The 22,002-nt window shown below is 30.5% G+C and overlaps 1 protein-coding gene across 2 annotated transcripts in view; it reads right to left on the minus strand.

Annotated features, from left to right (window-relative positions):
* rols (zinc-RING finger and ankyrin repeat domain-containing protein rolling pebbles) overlaps positions 1-22,002 on the minus strand; it is a 227,301-nt gene that overhangs the window by 53,624 nt on the left and 151,675 nt on the right. For both annotated transcript variants that reach the window (XM_085820522.1, XM_085820521.1), the window contains 8 exons: positions 20,402-20,557; positions 16,979-17,104; positions 9,973-10,179; positions 9,254-9,412; positions 9,021-9,122; positions 7,781-7,902; positions 4,069-4,201; positions 3,196-3,451 (listed from right to left, as the gene is read on the minus strand). In XM_085820522.1, the coding sequence (XP_085676648.1) occupies positions 3,196-3,451; positions 4,069-4,201; positions 7,781-7,902; positions 9,021-9,122; positions 9,254-9,412; positions 9,973-10,179; positions 16,979-17,104; positions 20,402-20,557 (1,261 nt within the window). The remainder of the gene's footprint in view (positions 1-3,195; positions 3,452-4,068; positions 4,202-7,780; positions 7,903-9,020; positions 9,123-9,253; positions 9,413-9,972; positions 10,180-16,978; positions 17,105-20,401; positions 20,558-22,002) is intronic.

Below are 22,002 nucleotides of genomic sequence, written 5' to 3' on the forward strand. Positions count from 1 at the left end.
GAGAGAGAGAGAGAGATAAATGTAAAATAAAATTCTAATTTTAATTTATAATAGCCCCTAAAGGTCTCTTTTAATTTGGTTATTTCTAATTTTCATCCTAAGATTAGTAACATCCTTATAATAAATCTTTTTCAACAGTGTCATTTCAAATTTGATATCTGTCATATAATTATTATATAATGCTCAGGCATTTGAATAATGCAAAAAGTTATTTAGCTAATAATAAATTCTGCAAACCAAGACCTTAAATAACCAACAGAAATAAAGTAGAACTTTAACTTCATTTACATCTATATTATAATACAGTACAAAGTCCAAAATCCAGAGTTGTCGGGACTTTGGCAATTCCGGATTTGGGATTTTTCTGGATATTAGATCATCAGTTTAAATCTATTAAGAAGGCATGTAGAAATTATAAAATTAAAAGTATGAAATCGTGATTTATGGAATAATGAAGTATTTATGATTTAAAGGTTATAAAAATTTACAAAAAAAAGCTTAATATTTATTTTACCTTATTAAACATTCCTTTCAATGTAAGTTGTCTAAGTTGCTCCATTTTTTGTGCTAATGCTTTCTCTTTAATTATGTAGGCCGACATAATCTCTTGTTTAGTTACATTGTTGAAGTCCTGTAACTGCTGTATCGAGAATTCTGACTTACTTGTCAATCGAAATTTTTTCGTTTTCAGTAACTTGTCTCTCACTTTCTTCACTATTGGTGTTTTCTGGATCTAGAACCATACTACAGATTTTGCCATTCATTAATTGATTGATGGTTGGGAAGCATTGTCATCACAACGAAAAACTTCTTTTATATCATCTTCATTTATTACCGCTTCTCCACATTTCTTTACAAAATCTGTTAAATGAAAAATTTCAACGTTGTTTTGCAATATCTAAAAACCTTCAAAATGTGCGGCTATCATCAACAAATTTAGCTATCGTTCACTATACATATTTGGCTATGCATCATGAGCTTGGCGACTAACGACAAGATGTTCCGTTAAATTTTATCTTGCTTCTATCTCGCACTGAGGCAATTAAGCTTGAATTGTATTAGTTTAGTTATTTATTATACTTATGTCTATTTCTTGCACATGCTTAAGGCTTATCAGATTTCTGAATAAATTAATTCCCACCATATATTTAAGCCTTATTGACGGCTGGTGCTAGATATCTCAACGCCTGATGCGGTCTCTGTGGGTCCTAAATTCTGCGACTGCTGGTTCTAGCTTTATGTGAATAACAAATCAGTTATTCTTAATCCAAAACACCCTAAACGTAATCTATGGAGTCTATGAGTATCATCAACAAAATTTATTTTTAGTTTATGGAAAGGAATTTTTGTTAAATTTTTCCTTGTCAACATGTTTTAGCACATTTAACTTAAATCTGTAATCATCGCCAAGAGTAATGTCAACATAAAAGGTTACCATACTCCTTTTTTATTCAATTACTAACATAAAAAATTGTTTAGGCATCAATCACTACATGAGTCATTACTCAAGTTGTCGTGTGATTCCGATGCATTTATGTGGAATGCTTCAGTTTAAGATGTGTACCAAGCAGATACGCTGCAACAGAACCAAATTACTGATAATTTATTTAGTGTCAAAGTGAAATTAAGAATCGGGACTCTCCAGATGTTTTATAATGCATGGAGGGGAGGAATCAAATGTGCATGTGTAAAGCTTACCAGAAAAATGTTGTTGGTGGTTTTGAGTCCGGATTGTAGATCATTCTGGATAACGGATGACAGGATTTCAGACTTTGTACTGTATATGCATTTCTTCTTAGCTTCTCTGTCCTACTACTATGTTATCCGCAAAGGTTCCTTTTTTTCTGTCACTATTTATATTTATGTGAAACATAATTTATCACAGGTCACCTACCTTTGCACCTCTGTATTGCTTTACTGTGTTTTATTCAACAAATTATGCAAAAAATAAAAGAGAACCTGAAAATATTCATAACTGCCTGTTATAAAAAGAAATTTTCATCCCAGCAGCATGAGCATCATTGTGCATTTACATCTCCATGTCGCTTTTACATTACCATTTAAAAATATTACTCTGCATCACTTTAATACATTAAATATTTAACAATAAAATTTTTCATTACATACATACATAACAGACAGAAAAATACACTCACTTATACAGCTAAATGTTGTTTCAGCTAAATGGTTGCTGAAATGAAAGTCACATGGATCTAGCTTTAAATCTACAAATTTCTCATATAATGCAAAATTATTGTATGTTTAGATCGTTTTTAGTATTATCATACAAATGCATGCTTAACAATTTTTTAACTGTAATTAATAAATTTGAAGAAAGTAGAATGATTTAATAATTGTACATCCAACAAAGTGGAAATGTTTTTTTAGGGGGGGGGGGAATGCAACAGCTAAATTTGCACTAAAGGAAGAGAAGAAGCAGAAATTTTTTTATAAAGGTGTTTAGCAGGTTTTAAAACAACTGCATGTGCATCAATGTACATTCAAAAGCATGAATGAGAATAGTACTAATAAAATATGAAATAAAATCAAAAGACCGTTTTTCAAACTTCGATGCTTGAAAAGGTTTGGTTTTCTTTCTTTAGTTTTCTAACTGAAAATAAGTTGTTATGTTAGATAAAGGCTTTTAAGATGCAAAAAACAGATAAACAATAGAGATGAGGCGAAATGTGCCATGATAGCATGTTGATGATACATTGGCAAATTTAGCTTATTATATTGCTGCAGATATAAAGGCAGCTTATAAATCAAGAAAGCTGCTCATCAATATTATTTGCCTTTAAATTACCATATAAATACTCTAAAATTCCTAAAAGTATAAATTAGTACTTTTTGCATGTATAAAGGCTGCTTATAAATCAAGAAAACTGCACACTAACAATATTTGCCTTTAAATTAACATATACTTTATTCGAAAATTATTATTTTAAAAGTATTTAGTAATTTTCCCATCCCATTTTCAAAAATTTCACTATATAAAAAATGTAAAAAATTATTTATTTTAGCCAATTTACTAGAATTTAGATTTAGTAAACTAAATAAATAATACTGAAAATATCAAAATATCTTTATAGTAATAACCACATTATGCTGAAAAGTAAAATTTTATTCTCAATGCATAAAAAACACCATTTTTATGGAAGCTATGCTTCTGAGATGAATAAACAGCAATATTACCTTTGGTTGCGAGCAACAAGATCCCTATAAGCAGTGAGATGAGGAGCTCGGCATAAATAGGAGGCAATACTATGTACAAAATCAGGCACGAGACAAGTCAGATAATTGTTAGCTTGGCACAAATGATAAGCAACAAGTCGGCTACCTAGGGAACGTGCACCACTGTAATGCAATGTGGATATGGATTGATAAAGGCCTGAATCACTGCTGCTAGAATTTGACATGTTATAATCACTGCCATCTAAAGATTGGATATCTGATAAAAATAATTAAGTAATGATTAATAAAGGAATTTGTTTAGAGTGAAAACATAAAAAAGCATTTGAGTGTACTGACTGTATTTAAATATGCACATCTATGCCTATATGTAATATAATTATGAATGCATAAAATCATGAATGCAATCTTTTGAAATCAATTATTAATTATTAACAAAAATTACCAACAAATAATGCATTATTTCTGCTATATTTTATAAACTGGCAAATACTTATAATTTTTTTCAATCAGTTATTCTTCAGCTACTCCTAAGAAAATTGAAAGTGTAGCTTTCTTTAAAATAAAAAAATAAATAAATAAATAAAGGGAAATAAGAAAAAGGGAAAAAGAAGAAATAAAATACTTCTGAATGATTTTATCAGATCAGAACAATAAAAAATAGATAAACAAACAAATAAATACAGAAGAAACAGAAACAAAAGTCATTTCAAGCCAAACAATAATTTAATGGATTAGCTTATTCTGTATTTAATACATTAAATTAGATAATATAATAAAAAATAGTTTAAATTACAATTTTAATGCAATTATTTACAGGCATTTCAAAGGAAAAATACATCAAATGCAACTAAAATATTATAAATTGTGATATACCATGATATATTGCATCATCTTTCTTCATCCTGAAAGAACTATATTCTAGTAGCTGGGATACAACAGCAGTTTTTCCAGAACCAGGACCACCTATTATCACAATAGCTTTTTTACTCTTAGAGTCCGTTATTTCCTAAAGATTAAAATAAAACAGCATTTCAGATTTTTAATATAAAGTATTTAATATTACACATGCAGTTTTAATAGATTTATTATTAAAAATAAAATAGATTGAAAAGATTTTATGAACATTTTGGGTGGCATGGCTGCTTTTAACAGGTTCATGATATTCCCCCCCCAAGAGCTAGAAATCAGTTTCATTATATGAAGCTTATGAAACCAAAATAATAAAAGTAATCCATTATGCAAACAAAGGTTATAAATGCTATATAGATACAAGAGAGTGGAAAGAATTTAGAAAATTAATAACAAAGAAAGGTAGATCACTTAATCATAATCCTTCCTGTTTTGATCTATATTTGAGAAATGAGCTAAATGCACTGTCTTGATTGGTAAGATGATTTTTTTATTATGGTACCCGCTTATTTTCAGACGAAACTCTAATTAAAAAACTACTTGCAATTTGTTTATTCAGTTCAACATGTTTTGGGAAAAAATTACCAATTTACAAGAGCATAAAACAAGAGAAAAGTCCAACACATAAAATATTCAGACATATTAAAAACAATTTCAAATAGCAGAGTTAATGTGAAGTAATTCTATACTATCAAACCTAAATAGAATGTCACTCATTAGACTGATTGAAATAAGATGTATTTAGCAGAGTAACTTTTAATCAGGATTTTCTACTCAAAGTCTATTTATTTAAATACAGTTTATATTTTATTTTAAAATAGCACTCAATTGAGCAATTTGAAAGAAATGTCTGCTTTTTTAAACCACTGAATTAATGATACTTCCAACTCATAGAAAGTCAATGCACAGATTCACTTTATTTTACACAAGCAGCAGGAGCAGGAGGAGTTTGGAAAAGTTTTTGGTATTTGACACGCCTTAGGAAAAACAACTCTTGTTAATAATGTTGTTTAAACATCACCAGCTACTGAGTTATACCTACGAATTTCATCATGAGGTGAAAGTAAACCAGAGTCTCTATACATAATGCATGGAACGTTAATACTTGATAGCTTTATACTTTGAGGCTTGGTGGCCTTTTCAGTTATTTTGAATGCTAGTCGTCTCACACTTGTCCTGGTTCTTCTGGTCACTAAATTTAACTTCTTAATCATTAAATTCAAGGGTAACTTTTATAGGCTTTTTTTTTGACTGATTTAAAATCTATTTTTAAAAACTTTTCCACCACCCATGGTATTTGAGCAACTACATCATGGCAAACAGTAATAAGTGTGAATATGAGAAATTGTAATTTCATACTATAAAAAACCACAGGGGGGGGGAACCATTTCATTTTTGTAATCGCTACACAAAATTACATAAGAATCGGTGTAAATAACACATTTAACAAAACCACTGTTACCTGTACTTTTCTTTTTAATGTCCATAGTGTTATCTTTTACATATAACTTTGTATGAAACATTAAATGTTTGAAGTCTATTTCTAAAATGATGTGATTTGTAACATTTCAGTCCCCCCCCCCCCGAGAGAGAGAGATAATGTACAGTAGGAAAAGGGCAAGCACTCAAAAAGAAATACTTTGAAAAGAAAATTTTAAGAAATGTGCATGATAGTCTGGAGAAAAAGAGACTAAGGGAATTCTTTAATATTTCATAGCTTGTAAAATTTTGTTAAGAACTGCATGGTTTTGCAATAAAACAGAGTTATAACAGAATAAAAAAAAACAACTCAAAATGACACAATAAAGTTCTCTTAAAAAAAAAAAGTTCGAAAATTTCGGATAATTAAGTGTATGAAAAATGCAACTCACTGTAGAAAAGCCAAATGAACAGAAGGAAAACATTTTAAGTCTCAAATTATACACCGAACCATTTTGTATGTGACCAACAGGTAAATCAAATGCCTACATATAAATTATATGAGATTTTGAAAGAAAAAAGGGAATTCCAGACATAAACAGTAAAATAAAACATCATATTTGATTATGAAATTTTGTTGACCACGAAAAATGGTAGAGATCTTGCCCCAAATTTGCATCAGTCATTCTGGCAGATGTTTGAAGGAACAAATTATTCTTTATTTAGTTAATATAAGTTATGGACATATAAAAAAACTCAAAATTGTAATTCACAGTAGAAACTGCATGTCATAATTTTTCACATTGCTCAGCCAGCAATGTGCTCAGCCAATTTTCACAAAGTTCCACTTTTCTTGATGCCAGGTTCCCATAAATATGAAAATATTTTACTACATACTGTTCCATTGAAGACAGAGTCCCAAATTTTAATCATTATCTTAAAATGTGATTGAAAAACAGATAAACAGCAGCTAACTCATATCACCTTTCTAAAAAATTAAAGCGACTTATTTAGAATTAGTCAAGTTCACATGAAACCAAAGAGTTATGTCACACTTATCTATTATTGGTACTAAACTAACAGATTTAGTGATAGCTTTTGTTTGATTCAAATCATAGCCCTAACCGAGCTATATGATGGAGTTACAAATCTGTTATTTGCTTAATTTTACATTGATAAAAAAATCTCCCTCTCTCTAGTATTTGAAAATATACCAATTACTTGAGTTTTCTGGTTAGCTGGTTAATTTTCTGGATTGCCGAGCATTTACTACTATTATGTGACTAAACTTTATGTTGTGGAATTAATTGATGTAAAACAAAAGTAGATATAAATATGAACTAATAAATATTGGTTGAACTTTTATAAGAAATTCCATAGATGTCTATAGATTAAGATAAAATAAAATTTAATAAGAAAAATATGTTGAAAATCACTAGGAATGTGGGAATGGTACTTGCATAATTTTAAGTTTCATTACCTTAATAAATTTCATTTATTGTTGGATAAATGGTTTCCTTCAAAGTTTTCCTTATAAAAAACTAAAAATTGGAAGCATCTGTAGCCTACCAAGATACTTGGAAAAATCCGGGAGAGCTGGCAGCTATGTTATATGAATACACAGAATGGCAATGGCATAGCATCTGAAGAGAAGATTCACATGATTGTAGTTAACCTTCTACAAATAAAATGTTGAACCTCAATGTAATGAATATTCATCAAACTAATTTTAACATCTGTGGTCGAAAAAATACACACAGATTTTACTGTCAGAACAGTATCTGAAGCAAATCTTCCTATAGCTATTCTTCCGCATATAAAATGTTTAATGCCGATCTAATGGAAATTCTTCATAGTATTATTAATGGGTGGTAGTTCAAATAGTAATTAATGAAAAACGGATTTTACTATCAGCATAATAACTGAAGTTAATCTTCTTATTAATAACCCTGACGTGAACAACATCTGAAATGAATCTTCTTTTAAATTGGAAAAAATAAAACCAAATTAAAATAGCGAAAAATACATTAAAGATCCTTCTTGCATATAAAATGTAATGAAAATTCTTTACATTATTATTGAAACACTACACCTCCATTCCTTACATTATCCAACCATTCCAAACAAAAATTTATGCATACTAAATTTTAGTATCAGTACAGTAAGAACTTTTAATTATGTCACAGAGTAAAATATCACCAGACAGTAATTTTAAACTTTCTTCTTTTGTTACAATATAAATTGTTATTTTCTTTACCTGTTCAATTTCTTTAAACAACCACTGACGGCCAATGAACAAGGGCTCAGGTTCAGCTTGAGGCACTTCAAAATACAACGGCTTCAGAGATTTATTTAAAAGCTTACTTGCATTGCTATTTTCTAAAAAATGGAAAAATAAATAAATTACCTAGATTTAAAAAATTGATTTCATTATTTGAAAAATACATTAAAAAAATCTGAAAGCTTTCAGATTTTACATTATGCACAAAGGCATTTTTTTTTTTTTTTTTTTTTTAACGTTTTGTGTGTTACCTTTCATATCATTCAATATCATGTTCTTATTCATGCACCATAAAATTCAATTTAACAGCAACATTGCAAAATAATTTTAAAAGGAGCATATCTTTAGAATTTCCGATATACAGTCTCACGCACCGAAGATAAAAATGTCCCCCCTTTTCCCCGTACAGTGTTGCCATTGTTCACTTTGAAATCATTGAGTTTGTTAATCAAAAATTCTTTAAAGAGTTACACGATATGAAATCGATTAAAAAACAAATTCCAAATTAGAGCTTCCAGATGTCCATATTCGGCGGAGGATTACGTTATTCAAAATTTGATGGCTCTAGGTACTGTTGTTTTACAATGCAAGAAACATAGTACATACATTTATGCAGATTCTTCATTATTTAATCTCTTTAAATATAACACAAGGCGATAACACAGGGCAATTTGAAAAGTGAAATGGACATTTAAAGTTTTTGATGCAAAATGCCAAAACAAAATTAACAGTCCTTTGGAATATAAAGTATTTTTATCTGTTGCCTAAAAACACATATAATGCTATTCCATGTGTTTTCAGATTATTAAAACTTAAATAAAAAATATGCAAAATAATTAGTTATTTATAGTAATAGCATCAATAAAAATGCACACAAAAATTGGATAAAATTATTTATATATTTTAAAATTTTATGTAAGAATAAAAATCAAAGATAAGAGAATACATCTTTACGTACTTTATTTAATTCTTTTATACACAACAGATAAAAAATACTTTATATTCCAAACTTTCAGTTAATAAAATTCTACTTCTTATTTTATTTTTGTTTCTAGCTCCAAAAAGCTGTATTCAGCATTGTAAATTTATGCACATTTATAATACATAAAACCAATTTAAAAACTGATTTTAATACTAGGTTTTAAAAAAATAATATTAACTGGCAATAAAATTTTATATTTCAAAATGATTAAATTCACATAAGAAATAAACCTACTTCCAACTGGAAATAAATTAAGGGCAGATTCATCACTTCTATGATGCATCCTGCGTCTTGTTAGATTACGTTTGGCAAACTGTACAAAACTATCACTTGTCCCTTTAATTAGGAAATAAAAAGTACATCATATAGAACTAAATAGTTTACACAAACTGCACCAAAAACATTCAATGTACACTATACAAAAAAAATATATTTATTTCAATAGATTTTATTGCCGATTTACGTACTTGCAGGGGCATGCCTCTGGAACTGAGTTCCTATAGGACTACTACATGAACTGTGACCCGTACTTGAACTTATTAGAGACACAACACTGTCAGAACTCTGTTCACGACTCGGAGCATGTAAACTCCCAATGCATGATAAGGGATCAGGATCTGATGAATCTGATATTATAGTAAATAACAAGAAAGAATATATCACAAATGAGATTTTTTAATAAACTACAATAAGACTGGATACAAAATACTGGCAATGAATGTCTTCCAGTTGCTTAAACATACGAAAAGTTTTATTGTTTAATATGTTAAAAATAAAACTATTCCAACACATAATACTTCATTTATATTTATGTTAAAAATAAAACTATTCCAACACATAATAGTTCATATATATTTGTATGTGAAGCCAATGCAGCAAAATAGTTTAATAATAATTCAATACAAAGAGAGTTCAAATGTAAAATTAATGTATGTTGATTTAAGAAAATCATAACTGAGATAAATATTCTTTATGTACACTAATGCATTATCATATTATATTACTGTAGCAAATAGGATGTTTTATAAAACATTAAACTAATATTTTCCACTATTATATTTTCCTCATGCTTAAAATCAGGCCTTTTGTAAAAGAAAAGGATCAATATATGAATGCGTAATAATAACTTTTAAACTGAATTAAAGAAATTAAGTACTGAAATTTGAACACTTTTTGCTGTATTTACCTGTTAATGTGGACAAAGGACTTGTATTTGTTGTATTTGCTTCACTGCTTGCTAGAGAGGATATACTCGCATAAGATTCTTGACTGCTGTGATTACCAGCTCTGGATTTTGAGCCTGAGAGAGGCATACGGTCACCAAGGAGAAGGCCAAGGCGTGTATATAGATCATGGTCCCGAGAATGCTTAGAATTAGATTGCAGTTCATCATCTACAAAGTGTAATTTCAAGTTGAAATTTTAAAACCAGTTTTAAGTTGTAACAAATAAAAATTGGTTTATATTAAAGTCTGAAAATGTGACAACTTGGGTAAGCATGAAGTATTAAATTCACTAAGTATACAAAAAAATACACCAGTTGATATATAACCTATGAGGCAAAACTATGATCACTTAAACTGTCACACTCAACTTTTAAATGAATAATAACTCAACTTTCAAATATATCAGATAATACTTTATCATTCATAATATGACAAGTATCACAACATTTTCAATTTAAAAATGCAGGTGTCAAGATCTAGAAAATTACATTTAAGCTTCAAAAATTCTACTTTTTTAGGAGCCTAGATAGTTTTCCAACTTGAAGAGAATCACTTGAGTTGTTCACAAGCAAATGAAAAAACATTATTCACATAACAAACATTCTTCAACATGTCTCTTTCATTCAACAAATTTGATACAAAATAAAACATTTTGCCTTACGTTGATTATTTTAAAAGATTTCACTGAAGTATTTAAAAGATTAGAAACTACTTTTTAAATGAAATGGCCGTTCTTTTTCTCCTTCTTTCCACTTACCTATAGTTCATCCCAGATGTAATGACAGCTTTTATTAATACACACAAAAAATATATATAAAACCAGCAGAAGAATATGCTGCATTAAACAATCAAAAACAATATGCTGGATGTATGTTTAAAGCATAAAATAACTCTCTGCATGGCAAATGAAAGCAAAACCCTTTGCATTTCAAAATATATATCATGTTAAAAATTAAATTATGGTATATACTAAAAATTTAGACTCCTTTTTGTTGCTACCTCTTTTTGTTCTAAAATTTGGTTAGGCCTTTTAATCAGGCATTTTGACAAAAGAAATTATAGAATGAAATGAAGAAGTTTGATTATCATATGTAAACTAACGTATGTATATATACAGTCAAAAGTCGTTTATTCGGACACCAATAATCCGGAATGATCTATAATCCGGACCTCAAAGCTAAAATCTTTCTGCACATGCGCCGTGTTGACGCATGTGCATATGCATTTTACGCGTGCGTGCAAGACATTTACGACTGCGCATATGCGTCTGCGCAAGCGCAGAATACGTTTTCGCGTGCGCGTTTAATGTATAACGGACGGTATAAGCTAAAATTATCTAATTATCTATTTCAGTTAATGTTGATGATTACGTTGTTCCTTAATCTTCGAATTGGATCCGGCTTATTATTTTTTGCAGACTGTCAGAGCAATTTTATAAAAGTAAGCTTGAACTTTCGATTATGTCAAATAGAATTTCCGATGTTGGAGCTCCCAAAGGATCTAGAAAACGAAAGTATGTTTCTATATCCATCAAACAAAAAAACAAATTGCTACAAAAAATGGATAAAAAATGCATATCCTTTGTTTATCTAACCGTTCCGAAATTTGTTTATCAATTTCACGCTGCTCTGCGCGGGGGTGGGGGGACGTCGCGGCGCGCAATTAACTGGAAGTTGATCTGTCAGCACTATCCTTATCTTCAGGGCAGATGTTTTTATTTTATTCGGCTTATAATTCCTTACTAAATGTAGTATTTAATCTCGATGTACTCCGTCTTTGATATGATTTAAATCAAATTCCTCGTCATTATAAATATCACGAATACAAATCAAATAGTTTTCTGGTTGCAATTTTCTAATTTCGGCTATGCGTAAGGTATGCTTTACGTATGCGCGCGTTGAAAGAAATGTTTAATAAAGTAAACAAATAAATATTAAGCTTCTTTTTTTATAAATTTTGATACCCTTTAGATCATAATTGCTCATTATTTTATAAATTACGGTTTCATATTTTTAATTTTATAATTTCTGCATGCCATCTTACCAGATTTAAACTGATGATCTATAATCCGGAAAAATCGATAATTCGGAATCGCCGAAGTCCCGACGAGTCCGGATTAAAGACTTTTGACTGTATAACCTTAAACTATAAAAAAGTTACAGGTTCTTTTCTCAGAATGATTGTAATACAAAACAAATTCTTTAACATTTTTATGTCTAAAATGTTATCCTAAAATGCGGGGAAAATCTTGTAATCCATTAATGGTAGATTCATAAATTCAATTATAACCTTATCTTAACAATAATTTTCAATAATCTGTTGACAATTATTAAATTGGTTTGATTGTATTTCTACATACTGTTTGAGTATAAAAAGAATCTCCAAAACCAGTGATCGCCAAAAAAAAAAAAACTTACACTTGTTTATTGCCAATAAATTTACATTTCTAGTAAATAAGAAATCAATTTTAATTAAACTGTATATAACAAAAAAGAAACTGAAATTTAATTGTACATAAGACAGAAATTGAAGTGTAGTTAGTAATAAATAACAAATGTAATAACAGATTTTTTTTTTTTTTTTTTTTTTTTTTTTTTTTTTTTTTTTTCAGACTTGGTAACTTTAATGAGAAGAATAGAACTCCTTTTTTTGTAATCAACAAGTTTTTTAACGTTGAGAGAGTAGGTAGTGCCTGTCATTCGAATACAGTTGTTCATGTCTTCATCACTGAGTCTGTTTCTGTACTTATTTTTGATAAATTTGATACCGGAAAAAGATACCTCACACGGATATGTAGAACTGAACCATTGCCTTCACTTTGACACCTAGACCAAAATTGGGTATTTTTCTTTAGGAACAAGAGGCCAAATATTATCAGAGCTTGAAGAATATGATTTTACAGATAAATCATTTTGAAAATCAATCAATTCCAGCTCCACTGCAGGATTTTCTTCTTGAAAATCAAATTGCTCCATCACATGAGAAGAGAACCCTTCAGCAACAGTCTCTATAAAAGGTGATTTGACAAACTGAGCAACAATTGAAATCCTTTTGAAATCTTGTAAGTATTTGTTAAATTCACTTCTCAAATCTGAGTAATTTCAGCATATTGTTTACTGTCTCAAGGAGGCGCTGAAGACCCTTGCTTATCAAGGGTTTGTTTCAAACAGGCAAAATGTCTGTATTCATCTTGGACGATCCCGCCCACAGTTCTAGCTTTTTTTAAGATTGATGCAACATCTGAAATTGTTCCACCAATATCATTATCCTTACCTTAAAGTTCTACTAAGGAAAGAAGCAACTTTTAAAACTCTTAAAAGCTAAAACAAACAAAACTTACATAAGATGTGTGACCTCTTTGCACCTCCATGCAAACTTTACAGCAACTACCAATACTTTCATTTAAGAGATCAACTGTTACAAATACTGGCAATAGTCATTCCTGCATTAGGGCACTTCTGAACAGTCTGAGACTGATTGATCAACTGTTACAAATACTGGCAATGGTCATTCCTGTAATAGGGCACTTCTGAACAGTCTGAGACATTGGAGATGATAAAGGTGCAGAGACACTGTGTTCAAAGGCATACCGTCTCTGCCCTTTGGAATATGGCAGCCATTTCATGTGAGAAATACCCTTACTCATCAAGTTCTCATCAACAACATTGGCTAGGTGGAGATGGGCCCATCCATTAGAAGGAAATCAGGACCAACTGCTGCAGTGTAGTGTCTCATGATGGAGTTTAGAACTTCATCCCGGTATCACAGAACTTTTTTTTTATTTATTTATTTATTTATTTATTTATTTATTTATTTATTTATTTTAGATACACAGCTGAATACAATATCTCATTGAAACTCCAGCCCCCTAATGATGCCTGCAACTCTGAATCGATAATGCTTGATGATATTCTAAGCCTGATTCTGGTGCCTCATTCCTTCCAGACCCTTACATGCTTACCATCTGATTAAAGGGGAAATTTGGGCACATCCATGAACATTCCGTTGTACCAATTTGAGACAATCAAAATGAGGTGTTGACAACAGTAATTTAAAATTGCCCTTTTAGACTGCATGGTTTATGAAGCATAAACACTTGGATGTTGTGCCTACAATCTTTCATGTGAAACATAGTACTGGCAGATACTTTCTCAATAAGTTTCACTGCAACCATGAGTTTAACAGGAGTGCAGCATGGTAACTCCTTAGAAGACCTGGCACAAGTCTCCAAATAACAGTTTGATTTGTGTGTAATTATTTCCATATTCAAGAAATTACTGAATGATTAATATCAAAGAAAACAGCAACACCTTTGACTGACTACTGCATTGATTGTGTTTGACAGCACATCACAGAGCTCACTATCTGACATTTATCTTCTTTCAACCATAGAAATATGAATATTATATCGAAAGTTATCTTACAAGTGCTATAAACATTTTGCATCATGAACTGTTGACTGCCTAGTTAGCATATGATTAGACAGTCAATCTTGATTGCCTATAACATACAACATTTTCATATTCCCATTTGCACTGATTTTCAGCCACTCAAATTCAACTATGCTTTCAAAACTGCTATTTATATTATACGCTTAACTTTGTTGAGAATAATCACACATACTGCCCATTCTTATTTTAATGTCATGTATTTTAACCATAACTGTTTTATACTTTTGCTTAGGTTGATCTGGCAACAGTTGTAGTTGTCCTTGTGTGATATGTAGAAACGTGCCATGCCATGTGGGCATGAAATTCCATCTTTTAATAAAACCTCTACTTAATTATCATCGGCCTCTGATTCACCTTTTTTTAAATCTCTACAAACTTTGGAAGCCAGTGCATATATTACTATCAAAGTACGAAATCTGGCATTATATAGAATATCTAGGCATTTGATAGAATGTCAAAAACTGGCTGGCAGTATATGGAGTGATTAAACATTTCACACATTGCCTAGGCATTCTATAAAATGCCAAATAACATTAAATACAGTCAAAAGTCGTTAATTCGGACACCCATAATCCGGAATGATCTATAATCGGACCTCAAAGCTAAAAACTTTCTGCGCATGCGCCGCGTTGAAGCATGCGCATAGGCGTTTAAGCGTGTACGTAAGACCTTTACGACTGCGCATTTGCGTGCGCACAAGCGCAGAATACGATTTCGCAGCGCGTTTAATGTATAACGGACGGTATAAGCTAAAATTATCTAATTGTCTATTTCAGTTAATGTTGATGATTGCGTTGTTCCTTAATCTTCGAATTGGATCCGGCTTATTATTTTTTGCAGACTGTAAGAGCAATTTTATAAAAGTAAGCTTGAACTTTTGATTATGTCAAATAGAATTTCCGATGTTGGAGCTCCCAAAGCATCTACGAAAACGAAAGTATGTTTTGATGTCCATCAAACAAAAAGTGGAATTGCTCCAAAAAATGGATAAAAGAATATCCTTTGTTTATCTAACCGTTCTGAAATCTGTTTATATCAATTTCACGCTGCTCTGCGCGGGGGGGGGGGAAGCGCAATGAACTGTAAGTTGATCTGTCAACACTATCGTTATCTTCAGAGCAGATGTTTTTACTTTATTCGGCTTATAATTCCTTATTAAATGTAGCATTTCATCTCGATGTACTTCGTCTTTGATATGATTTAAATCAAATTCCTCGTCATTATAAATATCACGAATACAAATCAAATAGTTTTCTGGTTGAAATTTTCTAATTTCGGATATGCATAATGTATGCTTTACGCATGCACGCGTTGAAAGAAATGTTTAATAAAGTAAACAAATAAATATTAAGCTTTTTTTTTTTTTTTTTGTAAATTTTGATACCCTTTAGATCATAATTGCTCATTATTTTATAAATTACGGTTTCATATTTTTAATTTTATAATTTCTGCATGCCATCTTACCAGATTTAAACTGATGATCTATAATCCCAAAAAATCGATAATCCGGAATCACTGAAGTCCCGACGAATCCGGATTAAAGACTTTTGACTGTAATCAATACATAATTAATACACCAAATAACATTAAATAAGTATATACTAGAAGTTAATAAATGATGCAAAAAACGCCAAAATGACTATTAAGAAGGAATTACGAGACTATTGGTTGCTGAATCTCCATGATGTGATGCTTGTGTAAAACAAAAGTAAACTCATTTATACTGTTAAAGAAGGCATCAGTATTATACAGTATTACGCCATAGAAACTGAGTTACAAGCTTCACGAAACTCATTTGCCTGTTGGATATGGAGGACATGACAGAATGTTGAAAAAAGTTTCAACCAAATACAGAAATGTTACATATAATGATATTGCAATGTACATCCATTTTGTAAGACCTACCAGAAAAAAACAAAATGGTATTAAAAAGGGCATTGTTGTGAAACCTATGATTTTATCTGAATTTAATTTTTGCTGTCCAGCAGATGTTAATAATTTCCAGTCTGAGCCAGATAGAGAATACAAATTGTATTAAGATCATCTCACTAACTTTTTTTTTACATATTTTGGATAAAAGTTTCTTAATGGTAGACTTCCATTATTTTTTCAAAATAACATTTGTATTTTTGTGGAATGAAAATTTTTTAAATAACAGCCTTATCCTTTTTTTTTTTTTTTTTCATACTTTGCTAAGAGAGCATTTGTCATTCTATAGAATTCCTAGGTAAAGCATATTATAATTCTCATATTTCATACCTTGTCTAAAACTCTGGAAACAAGTACCTAGGCACTCTATAAAATTCCTCCTAAGTACTCTACAGAATGCCGGTGTTTATACATTGCTGGTAACATGTATCAGTATTTAATTATCTTTATTAATTTTATATTTATAAATTATTTTATTTTGAATAAAAAATGCTTTTCATTTTTGAATGTTTGTGAATCTTGAATGTTTGTCAGACTATAATTAATTTAATATGTTATAGAGAAATAAATTGAATTTCTTCACATACCAGAAAGTGCAGCTTGGCTTTCAGAGCCAAGACCATTTGGCCACTTCATAGATCTGTGATTTCTGGAAGATCTGGAAAGCCGAGGGCTATAACTTGATAATGTCCTATTAGGAAGGTTTGGTACTGCTGGAATTTTTTAAATATTAAACATTATTCATTTAATAAAGCGAAAAGAACACATGAAAAATAATAAAAACAACTTTTTTTTAAATAATAGCAGTATATTATTTATATAAACTGTGTATTATTTCAGGTTTTAGAAATAGATCCTACAGAGGTTTTAAGTTCAAGTCTCACAGTACCCTTTCCCTAAAGGAGGGTTTCTTAAACTGTGGGTCAAGACACCGTTGGGAGTTGCAGGTCCTGCAGCAGGGGTCGCCAAAAATTTTAGCAGTTTTGATATTTCTTAATATAATAATTTTATAATTACCAAATATTTTTACACAATGTATCTGAAAATAGATAAACAATCATTTGTTGAAACTGCAAAGAAGTATGCTTAACTTATGAACAAGAAGCATAACTTGCTTTCTGAGCAAGAAGAATTACCAATTTCTCAATTATAATCAGAATAAGAAACTTCTTATTCACTAACTAGTGACTCTAATAAAAAATGTAAAGTCTTAGGAATCTTAAGTATAAATCTGCAGTTACATCAGTATGTAAAAGGGATCATCATTTAAAATACAATTGATTTACAAGAGCAGATTTTGTTTATAGCATATGAGGATTATCTGCCTAAAGGATCTAATGACTTTGTGGAGGTCTTTACAAGGAAAATGAATTCATATTTCCTTTACACATCAGAAAATACAGCCACTAAGCACTCAACCTATTTAATGGGATTCAAATGAGGTTGAATCCCACTAAATGGGCTGGGTACACTGCAGCTATTTGATTACTGATGGCCCTTTATAGTCATATAATTAAATTTAAGACTTGTATTATATACATATACATGAATAAATACTTGTTTATAAAAATTAACTAGCTTTAATTTCAATTCTAAATGTGCAAAAATATATAGGTAGTTCAGAAAGCAAGTTCCGTTTTCCATTTTCGCTGTGGAATAGCTGTGTTCATTAACTCAAGCATGCAGGTTCTTTCTGCTGAGTCATTGGCAAGTGAGGAAAGGCATTTCCAGATTGCTGACTTAGTGGTGCTTGTTTGGTGAAAATTTAAAATGTTTTAAACAATCAAGCATTTCACTGCATGTCAAATATGGTTGGTTATCTGATTTCTCAATGTGAGAAACACCAAAGCTTGTGAAATTAACAGATAAATTTGCGTAGTGTATGGTGCAAATGCAATGAGCAATTCCAAGGTCAGAAGGTGGGTGCAGAAATTCAATGAAGGACATAGAAAATGAAAATGTTTGCAGTAACGAACGATGTAGGTGCCCAATCTCTGACTGATGATTTGATTGCAGCAGTTAATGTGGAGATTATGGAGAATATATATTTCATCAAAGACACTTTATATGGAATTTCTTCAGATGTCCAGGTCACTTTTGCACAGCATTACGTCCGAAAAACTGAAATTATGAAAACTGTGTGTTCGGTGAGTTCCTCACAAACTGACAGGGCAGCAGAAATTGAAATGTCAAGGCTGCGCTCTAGACAAGGTACAACGAAGAGGGTGATGCCTTCTTAAAGCAGACTATTATTGGTCATGAGACCTGGATGTGTCATGTAACCCTGGAATCCAAACTACAATCAATAGAATGGAGGTACACATCATCACCAACACAAACAAAGGCCAAGCAACTAATCATGTGTTGCAAATTGATGTGTATAGTGTTTTGGCATCAATACAACATTTTGCTGGTGGATTTCATGGCATGGGGATTAACAGTCAGTGCAGCACATTATTGTGAGATACTTAGAAAACTGTGTTGTGCAATACAGAATAAGTGTTGTGGCATGCTTTGGGATGGAATTTTGCTCATTAATGACAATGCACAACCACAACTGCGTATGACATGCAACAATGTCTTACGGAGCTGTGATGGGAAGTTTATGACCACCATCCAACAGTCTGGATCTGGCACCAAGTGACCTGAAGTCCTTTCTTCCTGGCAAGAAGTTCAGGATGACAACGAGGTCAGATCCATTGTTACCCAATGGTTTAAATCACAAGTGGCATCATTCTTTGATGACAGCAACCAAACACTCATGCTCCATAATGATAATTACCTAAAATATGGTGGTAACTATGTTAAAATTAGTCTGACGATTGTAGTTCCTTATCAGAGTCGTAGCTACGGTTTTCAGCGCCCAGGGACAACCGAAGATTTCGCACTCCCTACTGCTTGCCAAGGATGGAAAACATTTAATTCTAAAATGTCGTAACATCAGTTTGGTGCCCCTTGGATTCCACACCCGGGGACAGATGTCCCCCTCTAGCTATGCCCCTGTTCCTTATTTAATAAAGGTTATATCCAAATGATTGTTTCTTTTTTTTGTGTGTGTGTTGTGAAATGGAACTTACTTTCTCGATTACCCTCGTACACTGTATAAATAATATTTAAAAAAATTCTTAAAATATATTGTTAAAATTTGAGCTTAACTCTACAGTTATTTTAACTTTGTTAATTTAATTTGAATTAACACAACATCAATGAAATTTGACAAAATGTGGTTCTTTCAATAAAAATGAAAATTTTGCATCAAAAATTAATATTTTATGTCAGTTTTAAATACACTGATAAGATATTCTGCGGTACAGGGATTCAAAGATCTGGCAATGTGAATTTTATCATTCTTTTCCTTAAAAGACCAAAAACAAGTGGATTTGTTATTTCAGTCAATTTCATTCAATTCACTTAATACTTAATATTGCTGGATATCATTATCGTATGGGCTCATGAATCTAGTACTTCATTATTTATATTTATAAGACTTGAAAAATTTTAGTTGTCAATTTTAGTTGTCATATTTACAGAGACAATTTTAGTTGTCATATTTACAGAGAGTTTTGATGAATTTCAGCATTTTTATTTTTACAGTGTCAATGGATAATTTTCAAATGCTGATCAGGGCAGTGACTAAACAATTATCTGAAAGTCACAAGTAATTACAGAAGTATTAAAAATAACTGACTCCATTAAGTAAATCCCAAATTAAAATATTATCAAAAATTAATTTTCAACTTATTTCTTTTCTACTGATGCAAAACTTATGCATATAAAATTTTTGTTAAGCAGTTATACACAGTATCATCTTGCATTCACAATGAATCATCTTGCAATCAATTAACTAATATTTAAGGAAACTGTAACTACAGAAAATTCAGTAGACATATGAGCCATACACATTAGAATGCTATCTTCATTTCTGTGTATAATGATAATTTTTCAATATGACTTCTGGAAAATGGCAGTCTTTCTAGAGTTCATTTTATTAGAAATTAATGGTCAAATACCTTTAGGGATAAGCATTCCAGCAGGTGGCGGTCGCTCTGGAGATAACCTGTCACGAGTTTGCATATATGTGGTGAAGTGACCATTTGTTTTAAGACGAGGCCGAGAAATTCCAGCATCTTGAGAAAAACAATTCTGCTTCATAGATTGGGCTTGTGCTAACAAAGAAAGAAAACATTTAGAAGAGAACTTCATACAAATTACATCACTTTTTTAAAAAAAATTTCAAATTTTTTATGCAAGTTGAAAACCACAAAAAATTCCCATTATTTATTATTTGATTAAGCATTTAAAAAGCTATAATATAATACATTTAAAGAATAAAATTATAATTAATTAAATTAATAAAAAAACTGTATAATTGTTTTCCTCTCAATGTATCACTAATAAAATCACAATGTTTATCACTAAAAGTTCTTACAATAGCAACATATTCAAAAGAAAATCCTTTTTAATAAGCTAGGTAGAAAGCAATATAATATTCAAACTATAATTTAACATTACATTTGCAATTTTTTTATGAGAAGAAACTTTTAAAGTGAAAAATAATATTTTAATATATAGAAATTTTCCATAAAAATGTGAGGATACTTGTTTAACACCAAATGCATGTGAGGGCTTACACTTTCTATATAAAAATATTAGAGTTGTAATGTGAAATCAAAACATACAAAACATGCAAATAAATATTTTATTTACTTTGCTATTAGCAAAATATTTAAATGGAATGGAAAATGCCAAGTCCAAAATTATCATTACATAAAAATGAGTAATATGAAAATATCAAAATAGCTACATTACACTGGATAAACAATGACAAAAGTTCTAGTCTTGGTATTTTACTTTTCATCCACAAAAGGATAACAAAGTATTCTTATTTGTAATAGCAATTAAATGTTTGAAGTTTTAATCCAGATTTACAGATTGAAATTTTAATACAGTACAAAGTCTGTTATCCGGACTCGTCGGGACTTCGGCGATTCCGGATTAGGGGTTTTTCCGGATTATAGATCATCAATTTAAATCTGGTAAGACGGCATGCAGAAATTATACAATTAAAAATATAAAACCGTAATTTATGAAATAAAGAGCAATTATGATTTGAAGGGTATCAAAATTTACAAAAAAAAAGCTTAATATTTATTTGTTTACTTTATTAAATATGTCTATCAATGTAATATGTTTGAGTGTAAAGTTGTTTAAGTTGCTTCGTTTTTTTTGTGCTAATACTTTCTCTTTAATTCTATAAACAGACATAATTTCTTGTTCAGTTACAAAGTTGCACTGTTCAAGTCCTGTAATTGCTGTGTCGGGAATACCGACTAACTTGTCAATCGAAATTTTTTCGTTTTCAATAACCTCTCTGTCACTTTCTTCACTATCGGAAGCCCGAGGGTAAACGCTTTACACGCATGCGTAAGTTTGTGGCTTTGAGGTCCGGATTATAGATCACTCCGGATAATGGACGTCCGGATTATGGACTTTGTATTGTAAATGAATCATTTATATTATTTCACTTATTAAACACTAAAAAATTCACTTCTTTTCTACGAGAACTATTTATAGTAACATTTATATTTTTTATTTTACTATTTTATTTATT

This window comes from Stegodyphus dumicola, chromosome 7 (assembly GCF_044657685.1).
Source record: "Stegodyphus dumicola isolate Sdum_Otavi_A_Nest chromosome 7, ASM4465768v1".
Taxonomy (NCBI): Eukaryota; Metazoa; Arthropoda; class Arachnida; order Araneae; family Eresidae; genus Stegodyphus; species Stegodyphus dumicola.